Source organism: Dryobates pubescens, chromosome Z (genome assembly GCF_014839835.1).
Source record: "Dryobates pubescens isolate bDryPub1 chromosome Z, bDryPub1.pri, whole genome shotgun sequence".
In the NCBI taxonomy this organism is placed as follows: Eukaryota; Metazoa; Chordata; class Aves; order Piciformes; family Picidae; genus Dryobates; species Dryobates pubescens.
Genome location: NC_071657.1, coordinates 113,276,582 through 113,296,693, shown reverse-complemented (window position 1 = coordinate 113,296,693; position 20,112 = coordinate 113,276,582). Strand labels below are relative to the sequence as shown.

Sequence of the window (20,112 nt, the reverse complement as noted above, 5' to 3'; positions counted from 1 at the left end):
AACCACTGCTGGTTGGCCCAGAAACAATAGTAAATTTCTGAATTTCTCCAAGCAATTGTGACTGAGACATTTTTTCTGTAACAGAGCCATTAGATACCACTCCTGTACTGGTATATGTGGTGGGAGGTCACCAGGGCAGCTTAAATAGCTGATGCTCTACAAAACTTTAGGAATTAACTCATCAGAAAGGGAAGAGCTTTCTTCCTTCACCAGATGTTTCACTGGGCTAGTCCCTAGCTGCCACCCCATAAGGTTGAAAAGCACCAGGTGTGCCCACAATTAAGCATATTTGACAGACTTTAGCAGAACAACTGAAAAAGGGAAATAGTGAATGTCTTCACTTGTATTTGGCCAGCTGTAAAAGACATCCAGCTCTCACCATATGCATTATGAATAAACATATGTCTTCAGCTTATTTCTCTCCTGGCAGCTCATGGATGGCTCCCCAGCCTGTATTAGTTTAAATGTAATTTATTCTGAAAGACTGATAATAGGGATATTGATTATGCAGGCTGTTGGAAATCACACCCTCATTTCCCTCCATAGAGGTGCATGATTGCCATTCCCTGGCATTATGATGCTGTAAACATCTCACTGTGGGACTCTGCTCCCTGAGGCTCCTCATGTGGCACCTGACAGACATGTAGGGTTGGTTACAGGGGTCTTAGGGTATGAAAGGATGAAATCCACTCTGAGCTCTGTTGAGAAAACAGCAGGAAGCTCAGAAAGAGGGGCACACGTGGCAGTGCTGTCCAGGGAAGCATCATCCCACCAGTTAATCTCAAGACACAGAAGTACCTCTGCCATAGGCCAGAGGTCAGCCCTAACTGGACTCATTCTCCAGGGTCACTTTGCTCTTAGCATCTATTACCCCCTGCCTCTACCTGTCCCATCTTCTGCTGATGCTCCTCCCATGCCTATGCCGACCTGCAGGTAGCTGAGAAACAAATCTGGAGGGACACAGCTATTCCTGCTGGGTTTCATTAATTTCTAGTGCTGCAATTCCAGACACAGCCTGGCTTTCTCTAGAGCTGCTTGACCAGAATGACCTTTAGTGCACAGTAGATCCCCTTGGAGGTTTTCTGTGCCCCCTGCCCATTTGGATTCATGGCTGATCCCTGCCCTGGAGCTGTGTGCCCTACTTGACCTCTTCAAATCCTGCACCCAGTGAACCTTACTGACTATCATGACTTGACAGCTTGCTCCCTGCAGCCTGCCTTGCTGGCATCTGACCACAGGGTTTGTTCTCCACCAGCAAGTCCATCCCTCAAGTGCCCTCTGCAGCACAGGGGCAGCGTTCATTCTCACTGTGCATCATGGACATTCAAAGCCAGCTCAGGGGAGTCTGGAACACATAAGCACATCTGGAAGTTTCTGTGCTTGGACCAGCATCTTGTGGCCAGCACCACTGCATTGGCCTTGCTGGAGTCAAGCCAGAGTGCACAGCAGAAGCTCTTCCAACCCTAGTTCAGCCTTGTTCAGGAATTCCCTGAGATTTTCATCCCACCTCCTGTCACACATCTCTTCAATTTTGCCCTCACAATTGAGCCTTTCCACCTTCATCCTTTCTGAGGTCCTTCTTGGCTCCTAAATTGAATTTTCACTCTCCACCTCTGCATATCAAATTTATTTCTTTTCTGCCTCCGTGCTCTTCCATTTCCACTTCCCAGCAAACACTTTCCCCTTTAGGCTCAACTTCTGTGGGCTTCTGGGTTCACTGGAGCTTAAGCTGAGAAATGAATCCTGGAGCAACGACCCTCCAGCATGACCCCAGATGCTCTTCAGGCCATGGATAGCAGGGGTGGATGATTTTTGAGGGAATTAGTGAGGCTCTGTAGAGCAGGTTAACACAGTTACACCTTGTAGGCTAAAAGGCTGGGTTTGGGAGCAGACTTGGCTCACCTTGTCCTGTTTTAATTTACCCCCAATCCCATCTAAGGCAACATCTAGGTGTGGTGCAACAACCTTGTCTGTAGGAGGTGAGATGACTGGGAAAGCTAACAGCCCTCCCAGCATCACTTTCCCCATGGAGCAATGGTAAACATATTTTCTTAATGTTACTCTTTGGTAAACAGCCAACTTTCAGCAGAAAAGCTCTTTGTTCACAGCTCACTGGTTGCTTAGTGAGACCACAGACTCAAATCTCTGTTCCAGGCTCCTACCACCCTTTGTGCAGAGCAGTATCTCCTTCATCCCTCCACTTCTCATGGTAAGCAAATCCAGACATATATTTGCCTCATCTGTAGCCATGCTTGTTGTATTTAAGATGATCAAAACTGTCAAACAGGGACTCAAGAGGTGGTAGAAGGCCAGAGGAGACTTTCCTGGAGAAGACAAAGAGCTTCACACTGCCAGGAGCCACAGGCTGTGTAAGGGGAATTGTGTGGTTTGTCTCAGTGATGTAAATCCCACCTCAGACACTTCTACAGCTCCCAAGTTGATCCAAAGCTGTGGATCTCAATAATTTTTAACATCAAAGACAGTAAAAATTCTACTTTGCAATATTCCAAACACATACTGAGCTTGACTATAGCCTTACTGTCGTAAATCAGGATTTGGTTTGGAAATCAGACATATCAGAGTCCTAGCTTTGCAGTTAGTTAAAGGAAATAAAGCCTGCTCTCCAGAAGGCAGATCTGAGCACCCTTTCGCATACAATCCATTTTAAATTATGATCCAAATCCGATTTTGGCACATACTTCTCAGTGCAGGGGACTGGATTCTGTCAGATTCCTAGCAGAAAACCCCACTCAAGTTCAGCCTGGTCTCCAGTTACTCGGCTGCCCTGCAGAAAATATCCATTTTTTTTGGTGAGAGGAGCAACACACCGACCCAAAACTACAAATCCCCTCAGAGGACAGTTGCCAAGCCAAAGCTGAGCTCTTGCATTGAGATGAAGGGACACTTTCCAGATGTTCTGTTGTAGGTATGAAGAGGCTGGGTGGGAAGAGAGTTGAGGGAAGCCTCCCTCCGACACTCACCCAAAGGTAGCACTGCCAGCCCATCCCAGTTCTCTGTGTCCTGTAGGACATGGCCTATAAGCAACCCCAGCAACATATTCATTGTGCTGCTCCTGGAAGGGTGTCAGGGAAGGGTAGTGGAACTGGAGAATCAGGACTCACCCTCTCACCCACTCCCAGCCCAGTGCTGGATGCTGCTGCCTTCTGTAGTGATGGTAAAAAGCACTTTTGGAGAAGAGGCTGCAAGTGCTACAGGGAGCCGAGCTGTCACATGACGAGGACAGCTATTGGCATCCAAATGTCTCCATTTATGGCCAGGGCCATGAGGCTGCGTCTCTGCATCAGCTTGAGTACTGTTAAAGGAATCCCCAGTTCCAGCAATGGAGCAGGGCTGGACCTCATTTCCTTGCAAATGTTGTGACTTCCCAGAGGAGATTGTTTGTCCTAGTCTGAGGATGTGGTGTATTGCTCTGGTCCTCATGCAAAACCTCTATCCAAAATCAGAAAACTTCTCCCCAATGGCAGGCAGGTGCCATCCTTAGCACCTCCTGGAAGGGAGCCTTTGCTTGCTGTACCAGCTCCACTTAGTGGCATACAGGAATGAGGCAGCTAGGAAACATAGGTAAATTCCCACTGACTGTAATTTCCTGACCATGAGCAACAGTGAAATTATTGCCAAAAACTCTACAGCATCTGGGAGGAGAGTAGAAAATTGGATTTCTCCTTCTAACCATTATTAGTGGAGTTACTGCTTTCAAAAGATGCTGTATGTTCCCCGGGACTGTGTGCCTCTGCCAGGCCCCTGTGAGGCTAAGCCCAGAGCAGCAAGGGACATTGGTGTGCTCTGAACTGAACATTTCCACCGGGTCAGTCACGCTGATGCCAGCTATTCATGTGGCAGTAAGTCACCAGCCCATAAGGCATCTCACTAGCCCAGGAGGTATCTTGCCATCCCAGTGCTAGCTCACAGCTACCAGCATCTCCCAGTCTGGAGTGGTTGCTGGGTATGAGATGCTGAAGCCCAGCAGGCATGCTAGAAACAAGTCCTGGGGTTTCAAAGGACTTCTGATCCACTCAGAGCAGAGCCAGTCACCTTTTGCACAAGGCTAAAGGATTGGAAAGGGATGTTCTGTGCATCACATTAATTTTGGCTAGGCATTTACACACATTAGCATTCACATAGTTTTGGATGCTCTTGCCTTGTAGCTGGGAGACAGAAATGCTACAAGCTTACCTAGCTTACCCTGAGCTATTTGGGCAGCAGGAAGTACTTAAGAAGTGATAACGTGTGGGTTAACCAACCAAACACCTACAGGTGAGCATGGTCCTGACCCCCACATCTCACCCTAACTCTTCCAAATCAGGCTCAGTGCTCCCTGGGGAGAAAGTCTGAAACAAAAAAAGCCCATTTTTTCCCTATGATTACATTTCAGAGCCTTCCAGACCCCACATACCGCTCTGCTAGGAGCCTTGGATGAGTTCTATTTTTGCAATAGCTCTTCCAGAGTGAAAGAATTAGGAGGCTTTACACTTTGGATGACAATTGCTGGAGCTGCTGTCAGATAACAGGCACCGGCAGCCGGCACATGAGCTGGGAGCAAGCCAAGCTGCCTGGTTCAGCCACCCTGGAAAAGAGACTTGTTTCTAAAAACCCCAGATGAAAGGGAATGTATTGCCAATTGTGCAAGTCTTTAACTAGAGAAACACAAACCTTTCAGGTGCAACAGACTAATGATATTTGGTCATAGGGAAATCATATCACTGATAGGAAGGCTGAGACTGGGGAATGTGAGAAAATACATTTTCCAGAAGCAAGAAAGAAACTCACTCACTGAAAAGGATTAAAGCCAAACACTTAAAAAAAAGAAACACTTAAAAAACACTTAAAAAAAAGAAAACCCAAAAATCTGCATTAGAAACTAAACATGAGCCAAACAGAAAGAGGGGGGGAAAAACCCCAACAACCTGCTTCAGATTGTAGGAGATCCAAAGAGCCATGCTCTGCTCCTGCACAGAAAGAAAATACTGTCCAAAAAATATCCTATGTAAACTTGCCACACACCAGATCAACAGGCATTTATCAAATGAAACACATACCAAATGCAACTCTTCTTCCTAATCCCAAATCAAACAGGCTTTGAGTTTCAGACCCTCAGGAAGAGATTTCCATATGATCCTCCTCTGTCTCTGTTTATGATTAGCCCTTCTAAATTTCAGCATCTGTCTGACAAAGCACGTTGGGGAGGGCTTTCTTTTATCTGCAAAGCCTGTGTTTCTGCTTTCTCCTAGCTGCTGCTCTACCACACTGCAGCCGCTCAGCTTGGAAGCAAAAGGCATTAGTCAGGACCCTTTGACTGAGTAAAACCAGGATTGCTTCCCTGATGGTGGTAACCCTAAGCCTGTGCTTTAGGTGCCAACACCGAAGCAAGCCAGCATTCACAGAAAGAGGTTATAAATGCTGCCTCTGAGCCCAAATCACACTTTTGGGGCTCAGTAATGCAAATAAAACATATGTGCATGTGGGGGTCCCACTGGCAACAGCCTTGGGGCCAGCCTGAAGGGTCGTTGTAGTTTCAGAAGAGAATTTGTGGTGCAAAACATTACAATCTGGTCTGGTGGAGCTGTCTCAGAGTCAAGGCTGACTCCTGTGAGCAACCGTGGGAGAACAGTTCCCACTTGCCATCGTCTTGCAACCTGAAGTGTGGTCCTCGTTAGCCATCCATTGATACATTTTGAACGACATTCATAAACCCCTGAGACTGATCACAGCTAATTTGCAGACAAAAAAGGGAGCACATATGCTTAGTACACTGTTTTTTGCAAACACCGTGATCGTTCCCAGATCTGCCCAGCATCACTCAAGGCAGCTGGAGAGGAAATAATTTCAGCTCCCCAGAGCCACTGGCCTAAGCAGTTTCAAGGTGCTCCATGAGCCCTTCTGCAGCCTTTTGAGAAAGCTGTACCCATCTCCCTCTTTCAATCAGAACCAGCTTCTTCTGCTGTGCTTATCCATACCCAAACACAGCAGCAGGATCCCTGAACCCTTCTCTAAGCAGAGCACTTGACATCACATACCCAAGCACTGCAAGGCTGCGTAAAGCCAGATCCAGTAGGATGTTGTTTTGACCTCACCCGTGGTGGAGAAATCCATTCTACCAATTCCCAGTGGTGCCTCATAAATTTGCCACAGGAGTGTGAAATTAGCTATAGAAAAGCTTCAGGAAAGGTTGAGGTTGGTGGGAAGGAGGAATTTTCACATGAGAATTTAAGAGCCTAGGTCCTAAGTGATTCAAGCCAATGCAGGTCTAGATATTAAGACTCAACACAGCTATGAAGAAACCTTTTCTGTGGCATAAACCAACAAATCACCCTCTGTTCTAGCCCATAGCAAGATCCCCACAGAAAAATACAGTCTTGAAGTGACAGCCAAAAGCCCAGGGATGGATGAACATTTTATTTACATCTTTGTATTCACTTCAGCTATGAGATAAGGTATTAATAATGGTGCTCAGAGATTACAATGCAACTTTTCTCTGAAATCTCACCACAAGTTGCAAACAATATGGGTCAGCTGTGGAGATTTCCCCTGGTGAGGTGCATGTTGCTCCCAGAGGGAGCTAGTTAATTTGGGACGTGCCAAGGAAAGCATTTCTCATCTGGGTAGCATCAGACCATTTCTGCCTCAAGTGGTGGAGCAGCACTAGGACCACCCTAAAGCTGGAGACTTTGCCTGTGCTTAATAGGAAGCAAACCAAAGTGATGTGCCTATGTCTGCAGAGAGTATCAATACTGGAGACCTACTGAAATCCAAACATCTTCTTCTTCTGTCATCTGCTCTACCCCAAAGTGTTTTATTTACTGTTGCCCTGAGTAGAGTCTACCTGACAGCACTGAAAAGCCTCATTTAACCAGAAAAGCATCTGAGGGAGACAGTGCTGCTCAGAGAGCTGGGTCAATGCATGCAGCGGAGGTCACTGCTTTTTCTGGATAATAATTTTTCATAATCATCCCTTCTGGCTTTCTCCATTCATACATTACTTGAAAACAGTAAAACAATTTATTGTATGACTAAAATTCAGGCACGGGTCACTTGCAGACTAGTTAAGTGTGATTTACAGAGCAATTCACTTCCTGTATTGATTAGAAGAAATTCCCACTTAAAATAATGTCACATGATATTGTTCCTGCTCACTCAGAAGAGGGCACAGAGCTTCTTAAACCAGCATCCCCTACTTTCATCTTCACTATGGGGTTTTTGTGTTATTGGTAAAACCCCAAATAAGCAGGTTGACCAGGGCAGCTCATATATATTCCCTGCAGTATATTTTAAACTGTGATTATTAATGTTGTGAGCAGTGCTATAGTAGAGTGTTGCATCTTTGTGATGAAGATGGGTAAACTACCCCTAGCCAGCTGCTAAGCATCAGTGAGAGCCCAGTGAAGCATGGTGCAGAGATGCTCATGTGCAGAGACCATTGGAACGGTGTTTTGTTTTAATTAGTCATCCTGATTTAGCTGTTCTCATTCCAGCCCTGGCCTGGCTCTTTTACAGTTATCCAGGCACTCGCTGACCACACTGAGTGTCCTGGAGAGCTGAGGGATTTCACCTCCTCAGTGACTATGTACTTGAAAAACGGTTACCCATGAACATTTGGTGGTTTTAAGCAGCTTTCCAGAAAGTGAGGCTGAATGTGCTTCCGGTGATTCAAGTGGCCTTCAGCAATCCCCATTCAGTTTTGTCTGTGCTGGGCAGGATACGATCCTGGTTCCTGGCTTATCAGCTGCAACCAGGGAAATTGGGCACTATGGGAAGTTTCATTTCCTGTGTCTTGGGCTGTCTGTGGCTGGCCAGCAGTTTGTAAAAGGAAAGACATTCCACTCATTCTTGTTATTAACCCATTGGTGATCTCTGAGACATGAGCCAAAATTGTGAGGAAAGCTTCCAGTAGCCCATCATTACACAGTCAGCACCAGAATCTCATTTTTGCTAATTTTCCATTGTTTTTAAAAATAAAAAATAGGGCAGATGGAGCAGAGACTCATTTTAATGTATATCTGTGTTGGACATGATTTAGAACCTCTGTAATATCTCAAGCAATGCTGTCCTGTGGCACCACCACTGCAGCCTCTTCTGTTCCAGCTGCACTTCTGACACAGGTGGATGCATGTGGCATACCTACCTCTGGCACAGAGCCTGGCATCCTACCCCAGCAACACATGATGGCAAGTAAGGAGGATTAAAACACATGTTGGAGGTATTGTAGGCAGATACTTTTCACAAAAAAAAAAAAAAAAAGGCAGATTTCTCAAAGTTGAGCAATGCCTCAAGAAATAGCTAAAGGATATAGTGAACAGTGTCAGAAATGACCAGAGCTGCTTTTCTATCTCACTGGCAGTTACAGGGACAATTTTGAGAAATAAATAAAGCAAAATACATCCTGAATTAGTCCTTCCCACAGACAGGTCATTGCAGATCCTTCCCACCCAGCACTAGCACAGCCTCCCTGAGCTCCGCAGGCAATCACAGTGTGAAGCTGTGGAGAAAACCAGCTGGAAACCCTTTTCTCTCTTGAGCCAAGTGAAAATCTGCAGCCAAAACAGACTATCATATGGCAAAATATGCAGTTCCTACCTGAACAAGGAGCTCCAGCTTCCTGTCATCAAGGAGGTGCACCTGGCATCTGCGACCCTCCGTCATCTGCAAGAGAGAAGAGGCATGCATGTTAGGGCTCAGCACACTGCTGTCTCTCCCAGCACAGGCTGAAGGCTTCCATTCACTGCTCTGCTTTTGGTCTTGTTTTGGTTTAGGGTTTGTTTTATTTTGATTTTCTGTTCCCCCCCCTGCAATTAATTCCCATTCTTTTGGCACCAAAAGAAAGAAAAGGCTGGAAGGAGAAAAAGAAAATCCACCCCAGTAGCTGTCATGGAGGAGTGTGTGGAGTCTGCCTGGATGCAGCTGCTGGGATGAGGTTGTTCGATTGTGAAAAACGAGGCCAGAGGGATGGTTTGCAGCACAAGGGCCCCAACATTTCATACTGCAGCCTCCAGTTTTGCAGCCAGCTTGGTTAGTTGAGGAGACATCCAGAAAAGTTTCCCCCACACCTCATAACAACAGTGATTCAGCCATCTCAGAGGTAGCACCAAGCAAGCAAGACTGCTCCCTGGGCTCTGCTGACAGTGCTCCCTGGGGTTGTACCAGCTGCTCATTTGGGCCTGAATCCCAAAATGGGCTTGTCCTACTTGGGATGGCCTATTTAAGATCTTGGAATCATGGAATGATTTTGTCTTGGAAGGGACCTTTAAAGGTCATCTAGTCCAAACCGCTTGCAGTAAGTGGGAATGCCTTCAACTAGATCAGGTTGCTCAGAGCCCCATCCAACCTAACGTGGAATGTCTCCAGGGATGGGACATCTGCCACTTCCCTGGGCAACTTGTTCCAATATTTCACCACCCTCACTGTAAACAATTTCTTCCTTATATCTAGTCCAAAGCTCTCCTCCTTCAGTGTAAAACCATCACCCCTTGTCCTGTCACCACAGGCCCTGCTAAATGGATTATCCCCATCTGATCTACCATGGAAGCCACTTGTGATTATTTGGATCCAAAGGTGCTTCCACACCAGTATAGTTTATTACAACTGTTAACAAATAACATCAATAAAACTTTAGAGTATAGAAGATTTTTACAAGATGTTCAAGGTTCTGTAGACTGGGATGCTAATGAATAAATGACCTGAGGCAGGAAGGAGCTCCTCTACAGTCAGTCAAGCCCTTTCCTGGTTTTCCTCTTGCACAGAGCACCATAAGTGAGGAGCAACTTTGCTTTGCAGAGTTACAGATCCCAGCTCAACTCCTCCAAGCCCTTCAACATGCACAGGCACAGCCCCACTCTCTGCTAATGGGATATGAACTAACTAAGCCTCTTTGGCTCTTGGAAATCCTTTCCTCAGCATGACTTAGGCAGCACGTAGGCAGACCCTCAGAGTGAGCTTGCCTTATGACACTTACACACAGTGGCATGGACCCAGCTCAGCCCCACAGTACAGTTCAGTCCTCCAGGGACCCACCACCTTCTAGCCAAGGTGCCTTCCTAAGTACTGTATAAATCCCCAAATCATTTTAATGATATTTCTTGCTGTGGTGGGTCCAAAAGCATCACCTGAAGGGAGCAGAGGTCCACAGGAGCCTGGCTGGGAGGAAAACGCTCCTGCGGATGTGGCTGCCACAGTGCCCTACGTACTGCCCTCAGCCATCAGTTCTCCCTACTGAGGGGAGCTGAGCCCTTGATGCAAAGCTGCTTTACAGAGAGTGGGAAGGTGTGGGCTTGGGGGTTTAACAAAGAACAGCTCATCCTTCTGCTTTAGCTCTGCAAGCTAAAATGCATCCACATGTGGCTGGGTGGAGCTGAATGCTGAATTTGCTGGCATGCAGGAGGCTGGCACCATCAACATCACCTGCTTGAGTTCAGGTGGTGTATGGCCATTGCCATGGGGGCAGCAACCTTGGCTGTCTCCATCAGCTTCTCCCTTACCCTGCCATTTGCAGGCACAGCCTGTCCGACTCTCCTGGGTGCTCCTGTCCCACATCCATCTCCACCTTTCCCGGTGTCAGGAAAGATCAACACTTACCCTGACCCCAGTCTCATGCCCATAGCAAAAACCAGATGTGTTGAGAAATCTATTGAACCTCAAGTGACCATGCAAGCTACAGAGTTTATTGTGAGACCGCTTTAGACAGAATGAGCTTTTCCCTCCAACTCAGTCCAAATTTATGATCCTGGAATGCACAATCCCATTGCAATCCAGGCAAACTTTACCCCCATTGTTATTCCCACCAGCAGGCCTCTGGAGTATCATGCATGTGAAATAATATCACTTTCCTTCACTAAATAATACCACTTTCCTTCTCATTTTCCATGAGCACAACTGAAGCCCTGGCATTGCAGCCAAAGGAAAGCCTTGTAAAACAAGGCTTCTCATAAATGTCAGACAGTTACTGCCATGGCAATAAATTGTCTTCTTACGAGAGTTTCCCCCAGCAAGCAATCCTATGCAAAATATGGCTTCTCATAAGGTATATAAATTGGTGAGTGAGATTTTTCTTTATGAGGTCTGTATTAAACAGCTTTCAGCTCAGCTGTAAAGCTACACCAGAGGCTCACAGAAGGGCTTTGCAACAGTCTGCTCTGCCTGGAATAAGAGCTGTGGGGGTTGTGCTCATGTGAGCATGAGGAACATCAAGCTTGTTTTGCTGGGCAACCCCAGCAGATAAAAATCCGAGTGGCTGAGCTCTGCTTCAGCATCTCTCCTGTCCTTTTACTGTCACACATCTGCTGCATCCCTGGGATGGTGAGTATGCACTGATAGTCCAGTTTTAATACAACTTTACCCAAGGCAAGAAGTGAGTTTACCAGGGCAATAACGTGCAATGGCAGAGATAGAAACACAGCCCAGCTCTCCTGTGTTACGCTCCATCCATTGTAACGAAGTTGAAATAAAAAAACAGAAGGTGAAAGGGGGAAGAGGCAAGATGTTATGAGATGTTTGACTTTGTGCTTTAGCATTTCAGCAAAGCACTTGCTTCTCTAGTTCTCCACACTTTTCCAACCCAGAGTTTCAAATTCCCTTCGTGCTTCCACTGCTTAATAAATCCCAAATGCAAACAGCTAGGAACATGAAGTACCTGAATAAAATGAAGCTCTGAAATACAGAACATGGCACCTGACTAATTGCAAGGTATTTGTGAATATCATTTGAAAAAATGGGAAAGGGACTCGCAGAACATTAGGGGTTAGAAGGGACCTCAAAAGATCATCCAGTCCAACCCCACTGCCAGAGCAGGATCACCTAGAGCACATCACACAGGAACACATCCAGGCAGGTTTGGCATGCCTCCAGAGAAGGGGGCTCCACAACCTTTCTGGGCAGCCTGTTCAGGGCTCCAGCACCCTCACAGTGAAAATGCTTTCCCTTATGTTCATGTGGAACCTCCTCTGCTCCAGCCTGCACACATTGCCCCTTGTCCTATCATTGGGCATCACTGAGAAGATCCTGGCTCCATCCTCCTCACACTCACCCCTCACATATTTATAAGCATGAATGAGATCACCACTCAGTCTCCTCTTCTCCAATCTGAAGAGCTCCACCTCCCTCAGTCTTTCCTCAGAAGGGAGATGTTCCACTCCATCATCATTGTGTCTCTGCACTGGACTCTTTCAAGCAGTTCTCTGTCCTTGAACTGAGGGGCCCGGAACTGGACAACTGTACACTGCTTTCACATCAGCTTGTCCCCAGCAGTTCTGTCCCTCAGCAAAGTGCCTGTCAAAGGCCACAATCGGTTTTATGATTTGATCATGCAGTGTGTGAACACACAGCAAGGCACACAAATATTTCTTTAGCGTCACCTTGTTTCTGTGCCTCTCAATGGTTTGAAGGTTCATTCTATGGGTTAATGGCCCCAGCTGGTGGTCTGCAGGCTGCTTCCACTTAGGCTTTTCTGCACAAGAGAAGGTAAGGAGCTGAAGAGGATGCATCAGCCACTGCACAGCCTCAGGGGAGAGAAAGAGACTTAACACTAGACCCTGATCCAAGCCCAGGTACCAACACAGACAGTGAACAAGCATCTAGTTCTGTCTTGAGCTTGAAGCTCAAAAGGACCGCAATGTATGTATGTGGCTGGAGACGTGTTACAGTATTTCCTGTTGTAGGCAGGATGCCCAGCCATGGGGCTTTTCACTTCCCTTAGAATCAAATCATGCTTCCAAGAGAAAAGAAAATAAGGTAGAAGGCAGAATTTCTACTTGACAAAAGCTAAAATATGATGGTCTTGCCTTCCCTTCTCTCCATTTTATTATTCCACCAGGTATCTGAAGCCTGCACTACGTGCTTTTTGCATCATTAGATGATACAAACTCTACTAGTTTGTCAGAGCAAGAAACAGGAACATTTCAAAGCACAGCAAGAAGGAACTGATTTAGCACAGGCTGTGTGGAGGATGTGCTTCTGAAGCTTTGCAAATTAGCTGATCTATAGTATCTGCTGCATTGCTGTGGGTGGGGCTGTGGCCAGCTCTTAGGGAACAAGTCAGGGAGCCCCAAAGCCCTATAAGTGTGAATGTGGGAGCAGGAGGTCACTAAGCGTGAGCTGAGCAGCACCAGAGCTTGGATGAAGGAAGACTATCAGGAGTGAATTGAAGTGCCCCTCTCCAAAGGCTCTTACCCAGAGAAGAGTGGGGGAAAATTAGATGAGGCACAGCACCATGGCTTTCCCTTCACCATGGAAAAGTAAAATCCTAGCAAAGACACAAGAAGCAATGGTTGAGAGAAGCTGTTGACAGAAGAAAATACTTGTTGTGGCAGAGAACCAAAAGAGTTTGCTCCTGACCAAGTCCTTGATTTCACCATGCCTCAATGAGTGTCTTTTCCTGTACCAACACAGCTTCCCAATTTCCTTCTGAAGGGCAACAGCCTTTCACCCTAACTCCAGAAGGTAAAAAGTCAAGTGTCTGGTTTAACCTAACAGTCTAGATGCCCTTGATTCTCAAAGCAGAAAGAATTCCAGACATTTCAAGTTAGGTGAGACAGTTCCCAGGTGACAAGAGCATGATGGATAGAAGACTAGATCCAAGCTCTAGTGCTCCACCCAGAAGAGTCTTCCAAGAGCCAGCATGCTGTATCTATATCAACCCCTCAAATTTCTAATGCTTCTCAAGATGTATGAAGATATGGAAGTGTATTACACACTCCTGAGTGCTAACAGTTCATACATATGGCAGGGAGCTACACATGCTGGGTGTGAATATGGGCCACATGCGTTTCATGGGCCAGATTTATCACCAACTCAAATGGGGAGGATGTGCCAAAATACAGAACAATTTTTTTTTTTCATAACAGCTCAGTACATCACTTTTTTTTTTTTTTTTCAGAAAATCTGCCACTTCTTTCAGTGCCTGCCCATGCAGCCTGACCCTCAAGCACTTGAAGAGTTGAACACGAGCGCTTCTCAAAAGCTCTGTCTTTTATACACACAAGTGTGTAAAGACCAGGGTCAATGTATCTTCAATGTACAGACACAGATAGCGCTTGTAAGGCGTGCAAAGAGCTGAAAGAACATGTTTGTGTGGATAAGGTGCTGGATTAGCGTGCAGGAGAGCTGATCATACACAAAGCATGTGTGCTTTCTCCTCTCCTTGGCTTCTGCACCTTGAGGATAGGAAAACTAATGCTGACCTCCTTTGTAAAATGCTTTGAGACCCACCAGCACCAACAAGACCTGACATGCACTTGTTCTCTTTTATGTAGGGATATTACAGAAAGGAAATCTCTCTCGTGGTTACTCATGGGATCTTCCATATCCTAGCTGCTTTTCTCAAAGAAAGAATGTTTTAGTTACCTTTATCACAGACTTTAAATCTCCTGTGGAGGCTTCTGCCCAAATATTTACACAATGTGTTTCCTAGGGAAGGCAAGCTGGCAGTTGTTTCGCTCTGTGGCATAAACTGTTCCAGTGACTGCTCTCCTCTCTATTCATCTTTGCTATAACTCCAAACACTGTCTCAGAAAATCCTATAAACTGTCTGTGACACAGCCCAAAAAACCCATACCACGCTCAGCTAATCCCTGTGCACCCATCGCCTTGTCACTAAATTATCAGCAACTGTCCGCAGAACTGATCCACCCAACACAAACAGCGAAGGCGCTGGGAGGAAACAGCTCCAAAGGGAACCTTTCCCTTTCAAAATGAACAAATCCTCCTGGTGAAAGCACTGTCACACTAAATAACTCCAAGGCACCACATGCAAATGCTATTTACAATGGCAGTTCTATAAATATCTGCGGCACGTTTCATTAGGCCAGTGACTGCAGAAATCAGGAGGAATATGGCGTGTTCTTCCATGACTTAAATCACAAATTATAATTGGAGGCAGAATGTTTCCTAAATGCTCACTGCCTGTACAGGAGGCAATTACTGTGCTGAATACACAAAAATCTGTGTGGCTTAGCCTGCTGTTTGGACAGACCCGTTGAAAGGAGATAGGGAGAGATGACAGCCTGCTGATTACAATAAACTCTTAGATTAAACATCCTGCTCCCACTTGACCACTTCTTGCTGCCTTCTCAGCCTGACATCTCCTAAGCTTGTAGGGAGAGAGGGGGGGCGGATTTTTTTGTGTTTTCCATGTCTGCACATGTGGTAACAGTTCTCTGTGCTGAGCTGGGGCAGGTCTTGTAACTGGCCGTCTGTTGCACTGACCAGCACCGTCTCTTCACTTGCTTGCATCCATCTGTCACGTCCTGTTCTACACTCACACTTCAGGATCCTGAAGGAATGGATTTTTATTTTTTTTCAAAGCTCTGTGTTTGCAGAGCATCCTACCCAGCTGCTAGCTAGGTGCATCAGCACCTAGTAAATAATACTGGCAGTGATTGGGATGAGGAGGGCTGTGAAATAGCGTGCAAAGAGCTGAGCTACATGACTGATCCTTGCACGCACACCTGGGGAGAGGGGACATGGCTACAGCTGACTCTGTCATTGGTGCAGAACAGCAACGGCTGGGCAGCTGGGGAGCTGCCCAGAGGGGCCTGCCCTTGAGGCTTGCTCATTTTTACAGTCTTCTGGTTGTGACTCAATGGGAACAATCCCTGAAGAAGAATAAAGAGATGGCTGTTGGTGTAAATCTGGTTCATCTGTCCCAGTCATGGGCCTCTGTACAGTGTCTTGCCCTGACATCACATTGCTATGGCTTTCAGCACTGTTCATGCCATCTTACAGTCCATCTCTGAAGTCTTCATGCACATTCACTTCCCCTGCTCCTCCTTTTCACCAGAATGGGCCATATTTAGGCAGGCTGGCTTCTGCCTGAGCCTTTGTGGCTCAAAGGTCTGAGGATGGGGAGATACCCTTGTTCTGAATATGATTCTTATTTCTACCAACTATTTTCCACCTTTCTTAAACCAACAATTGAAAGTCTGGTTTGTAATTATTATTTCAAAAGAGAGAAAAATTATTGTAAATTGGCACAAGGATCCTTGCATAGAGAGCACAGGTCTGTGTGTTCTGCCCTGTGTCTAATGGTCAGTGACACAGTACATAACATGATCCGAACTTCCTGAAATAAGCCAATACAGAATTAAGTACCACTGTTTCCTACTGCAGTGCATAGGAATCCATTAGACAACACTTCTAACATTCAGATTTGTCCACGTGATGACTTTTTAACGGAGAGACTATTTAGTGTTCTGGAACAGGGGAGGTTAGCTCTAAGCCGGCAGTTTTTTTCCCTAGGAATGGTATCCCAGCTGTATCCTCAGGCACCTGTCATCTTCTAGCAGTACTTATGTAGGAGAATGAAGTTGTTGCATATTCAAAGAAAGAGAAGCAGGGAACTTGGTGGCAAATGTAGCTTTGGAACTGAAAAGATGGGCCCAGGAAAGATGCTGCAAATGTGGATAATGGTGGTGCAAAGAGATGTAGGTGGCTGATGCATAGCCATACTCCACCTTCTAATGCAGCATGGGTTTCCCTCTTAAGGACATACTCTGCGGCTGTGTGAAATACATGCACATTTCATAGCCAGAAAACACAAGTCAACAGTGATGTGGCATCTCCCACCAGTTGGGCAGGCCCAGAGGAACATATTGTGCCCAAAGCCATTGGCTTTCACTGCAAGCCTTTTTTTCCCAATCCCTTGAAAAATCAATGTTCTTACCCATGGACTAAGGAATGGAGATGAAATTGCTGAAACCATGGTTACAGACACAGCTCTTAAAACCCTCTCCTGACCTGCAGGAAGGGAGGGTTGCTGCCTCTTGGAGGAGCTTGATATTACCCATCATGTGAGGGATCTGTGCTGGGGATGTGTTTATGAGGGGCTGTATCAAGCATTGTGATCATTTCTTCAAACACCCATTCATCAGGAGAGGAAAGTTTCAGTAATTAGAAAGCAAGCAAGCAGGTGGGGTGGTGTCAGCTGTGGTGTCATCCTGGTGGAAGCATGGCATGAAAAGCGTGACCCAGCCATTGTGTGGATGCTGATGGGGACTGACTGGATAAAAATTAAAGGGAGCTAAAGGCTGAGTGACCCTGGTGACTTCCCTGTTTTGTCTTGAGAGCTGACAAAAGAGTTCCCGGCCTGCCCAGGGGCTCCTTGCTTCTTCCGCCTAGCACTTTCCAGCCTTGCTGAGGCTCCCACATCACCCGAGGACATCTGCACAGGTTATTTCTCGTGCTTCCTCTAAACAGCACTCAGCAAAAATGCTCTGATTCAGCAGAGTACATGGCTGTGTTCATAAATCCCTTTTATTTCAGTGTGACATAAGCAAGTGTTTAAGTGGCTTACTGTATCAGGGCTGAAATGAAAAACTGTCTCCTATGGTCCTTAAGTCCATTTACAACACCAAGCAATAACTCTCAGGTGAACTTTAAAGCTGGGAACGGCACGTCTTAACCTCAAAACACTCAGTACTTGAGCCATGCAGTTAGAATTAAATCTAATTCCAATGCTGCTTTTTAAACCAACCAGGGTATTACCCTGCAGACACCTAAATCACAGCCCTGAGAGGGGCCTGCTTTGGAGGCCTGATTTCAGTTATATCCCGAGATAAAGTTCTTTTCTGCAGAAGCCAGCTTCCTCACCAGTGTGGACCTTGTGCTGGTTTATGTCACGTATTGTTTCCCTTCCTAAAGATAATACAGCTCTAAATACTTTAAAATGCAAAGGGACACAGAACACCTTGTGCCCTCCCCGCCTTCTATGTTGATACAAGAGAGACATTCCCAATCCAGACTTTTCACTATGTTTGACTTTTTCAGCCTTGTTACCTTTTGTCATGGATTGAGTTGAACCTGCTGCTGTTATTCATACCATGCTCCAGTCATGCCAGCTTCAAAAAACAAAAGTGCTGGCTGGAACAAGGTATTACAGGGCTTGAAATTCAGGTTGCAACATGGGAGACTTCCTGTTCCAGTTGCTGCTTCTGGGTTCCAGGGTTTTGGGTGTTGTTTTTTTTCTACTGGTTCGTCATGGGGACAAGGAGGGATGGGGGAGTAGTTTTCTGGCTTGGGCTTTTGGCTCCCTTGCTTCTGCTTGCTGCTGCTTTGCACCCTGCTTTTTCTGCAAACAGACTAAGGTAATAATGCATTTTGTACCATGTTTATCTGATTTTGATCAGTAAACTCTATTCGGATCTCAATCCCGAGATTTTCTGTGTTACTTTTCCCTCACGTCTGTGTTGGGAAAATAGCCAGGTTAACCTGGTGGTTCAGTCTGACCCATTTTCTTCTGATTCACACCATTACACCTTTCCATTCACTTTCTTTGCCAGAAAAACAATTGGCAGCTTAAAAATATATCAGCTTCTAAGCACTATCCCTACTAGTTACAAGGCAGGAATGGAGGCTGTAGGAGCTTTAAGATGGCTGGTCAGGGCATCCTCTGAGCTCTGGAGCTGAGGTTGACCACAGGGAAGTGACAGAGTTTTCAGTATTATTGATTATTTTAAAGCATTCACTGGCCACAGGAGGCTTGAACCTCTCAGATTTGCAACCTCCTTTGCACTCAGGAGAAGTGTGTCTTGATAAACTTTGACTCAGGTGGTCAGTTGTGCAGCTGTTTGAATGTGGACACCTGCTTTGGGCCAACATTTTTAGGTCAAGAACACACCAGAGCTCTTAAAACCTTGCTTGAAACTGAGATCCTGTAGTTGTCTCCTCTACTTTTACCTAGGAAGCTTGTGTTGCTCCTACAGCCTTTCCACATGTGCAGTGCACATGGGTGAGGGCTGCACGGGGAATAAATAATAAATAAGTAATTGTGCAGCTGAAGTGGCCCAGCTGCTCATCCTCCTGCCAGCTTGGGGCTCTTCCCTGTGGTCAGCACTTCCATGCAGATGAGTTTTAATTGAGCCAGGGGATGGAGTTTCCATCCTCTCCTGCTCTAATCTCCTTCACAGCCTCATGGAGCTGGTAGAAAACCTCCTTCCTGGAGCTGACCACAAGTCCTGGTAAGAGATGAAAGCTGCAATCCTGCTGAGCTCTTCATCACTCCTTACAGAGCAGCCCAAGTGAAACCATTGCAACCAGAGGCTCACATGCTACAGGAAGTGGGAGGCAAGCAGCTAGGGTAGCCTATGGCTTCATCCCACCTTATGGACCTTGGGACTATTGATCCATACCATGCTTTTCATCCATATGCCAAAGGCTGCAAAAGCATCGCTAACACAAAACCCAGAGCAAAAACGTAATCCCCATTACATTAATAAGTCAACAGGTAGACAATTTTCTTTGCTGCCAACTTCCCAGTTAACACCCAGGATCGGGATAACTTGCCCTGTATGCAAACTTCCCCTGAGCTAACTCAGCTCAGCTAAACTATGTGAAGAACAACTTTATTTTGTGAGCTCGCCAACCTGCCTCACCCAGGGTGAACTTATTTTCTAGATAATAATCACTTTAAGGCAATTTCCGTAGTTTCATGCTACGTTTGCACATTATGTACAGGGACTGTGATCCATCATTTGGATTGCCAGTCCCTGATGCAGGCCAAAGAAATATCAACAGCAGAAGTGAAATGGGATGCTCACTGGTGTCTTTGCACAAGGACAAGCCAGTGGTCCTGGGACAGGTGCTTCATCAACTCTTGATCATAGTACAGCCACAAAAGAATTGTGCTATGTCCTGGAAGAGTCTTGTTTCCCCTGGAGGAGCTCCATGTTTACTCTGTTCACTATGCATGGTCTAAGGGAAAAAGACTTAAATTATCTGCCAGGGCAATCATTTACCAGTATTGGACATCACAGCCTTTTGTAAGTTAGATCAACATCTCTGTAGGGACTTCTGGTCACTTTCTGGTTGATTCCCTGCTATGTACTGTGGCAAGCACCATGAGTCATCATCATGGTAACAACCATGTGGCATTAAAGCACATAGCAACAGATTATTATTATTATTATTCCCAAAGATGCTCATGCCTGTTAATCTCTCCTACATCAGACGTTTAATTCTTTGTAAACATATATAAAAATGCATTTTTTGGGTAGTTTTACATTTCAAATATGGCATATTTTCAGCAAACTGTTCCAGATATCACTCATTTGTGCACCCAGACAGGGTGGTAATTACATGATAGCATTCAAGTCTTCTGGGAAAACATTTGCA

At 45.9% G+C, this 20,112-nt stretch overlaps 1 protein-coding gene across 1 annotated transcript in view; it reads right to left on the bottom strand.

Moving 5' to 3' along the window:
- FRMD4A (FERM domain containing 4A) overlaps window positions 1-20,112 on the bottom strand; it is a 217,830-nt gene that overhangs the window by 130,887 nt on the left and 66,831 nt on the right. The window contains exon 2 of the mRNA XM_009900274.2: window positions 8,593-8,658. Within this exon, the coding sequence (XP_009898576.2) occupies window positions 8,593-8,658 (66 nt within the window). The remainder of the gene's footprint in view (window positions 1-8,592; window positions 8,659-20,112) is intronic.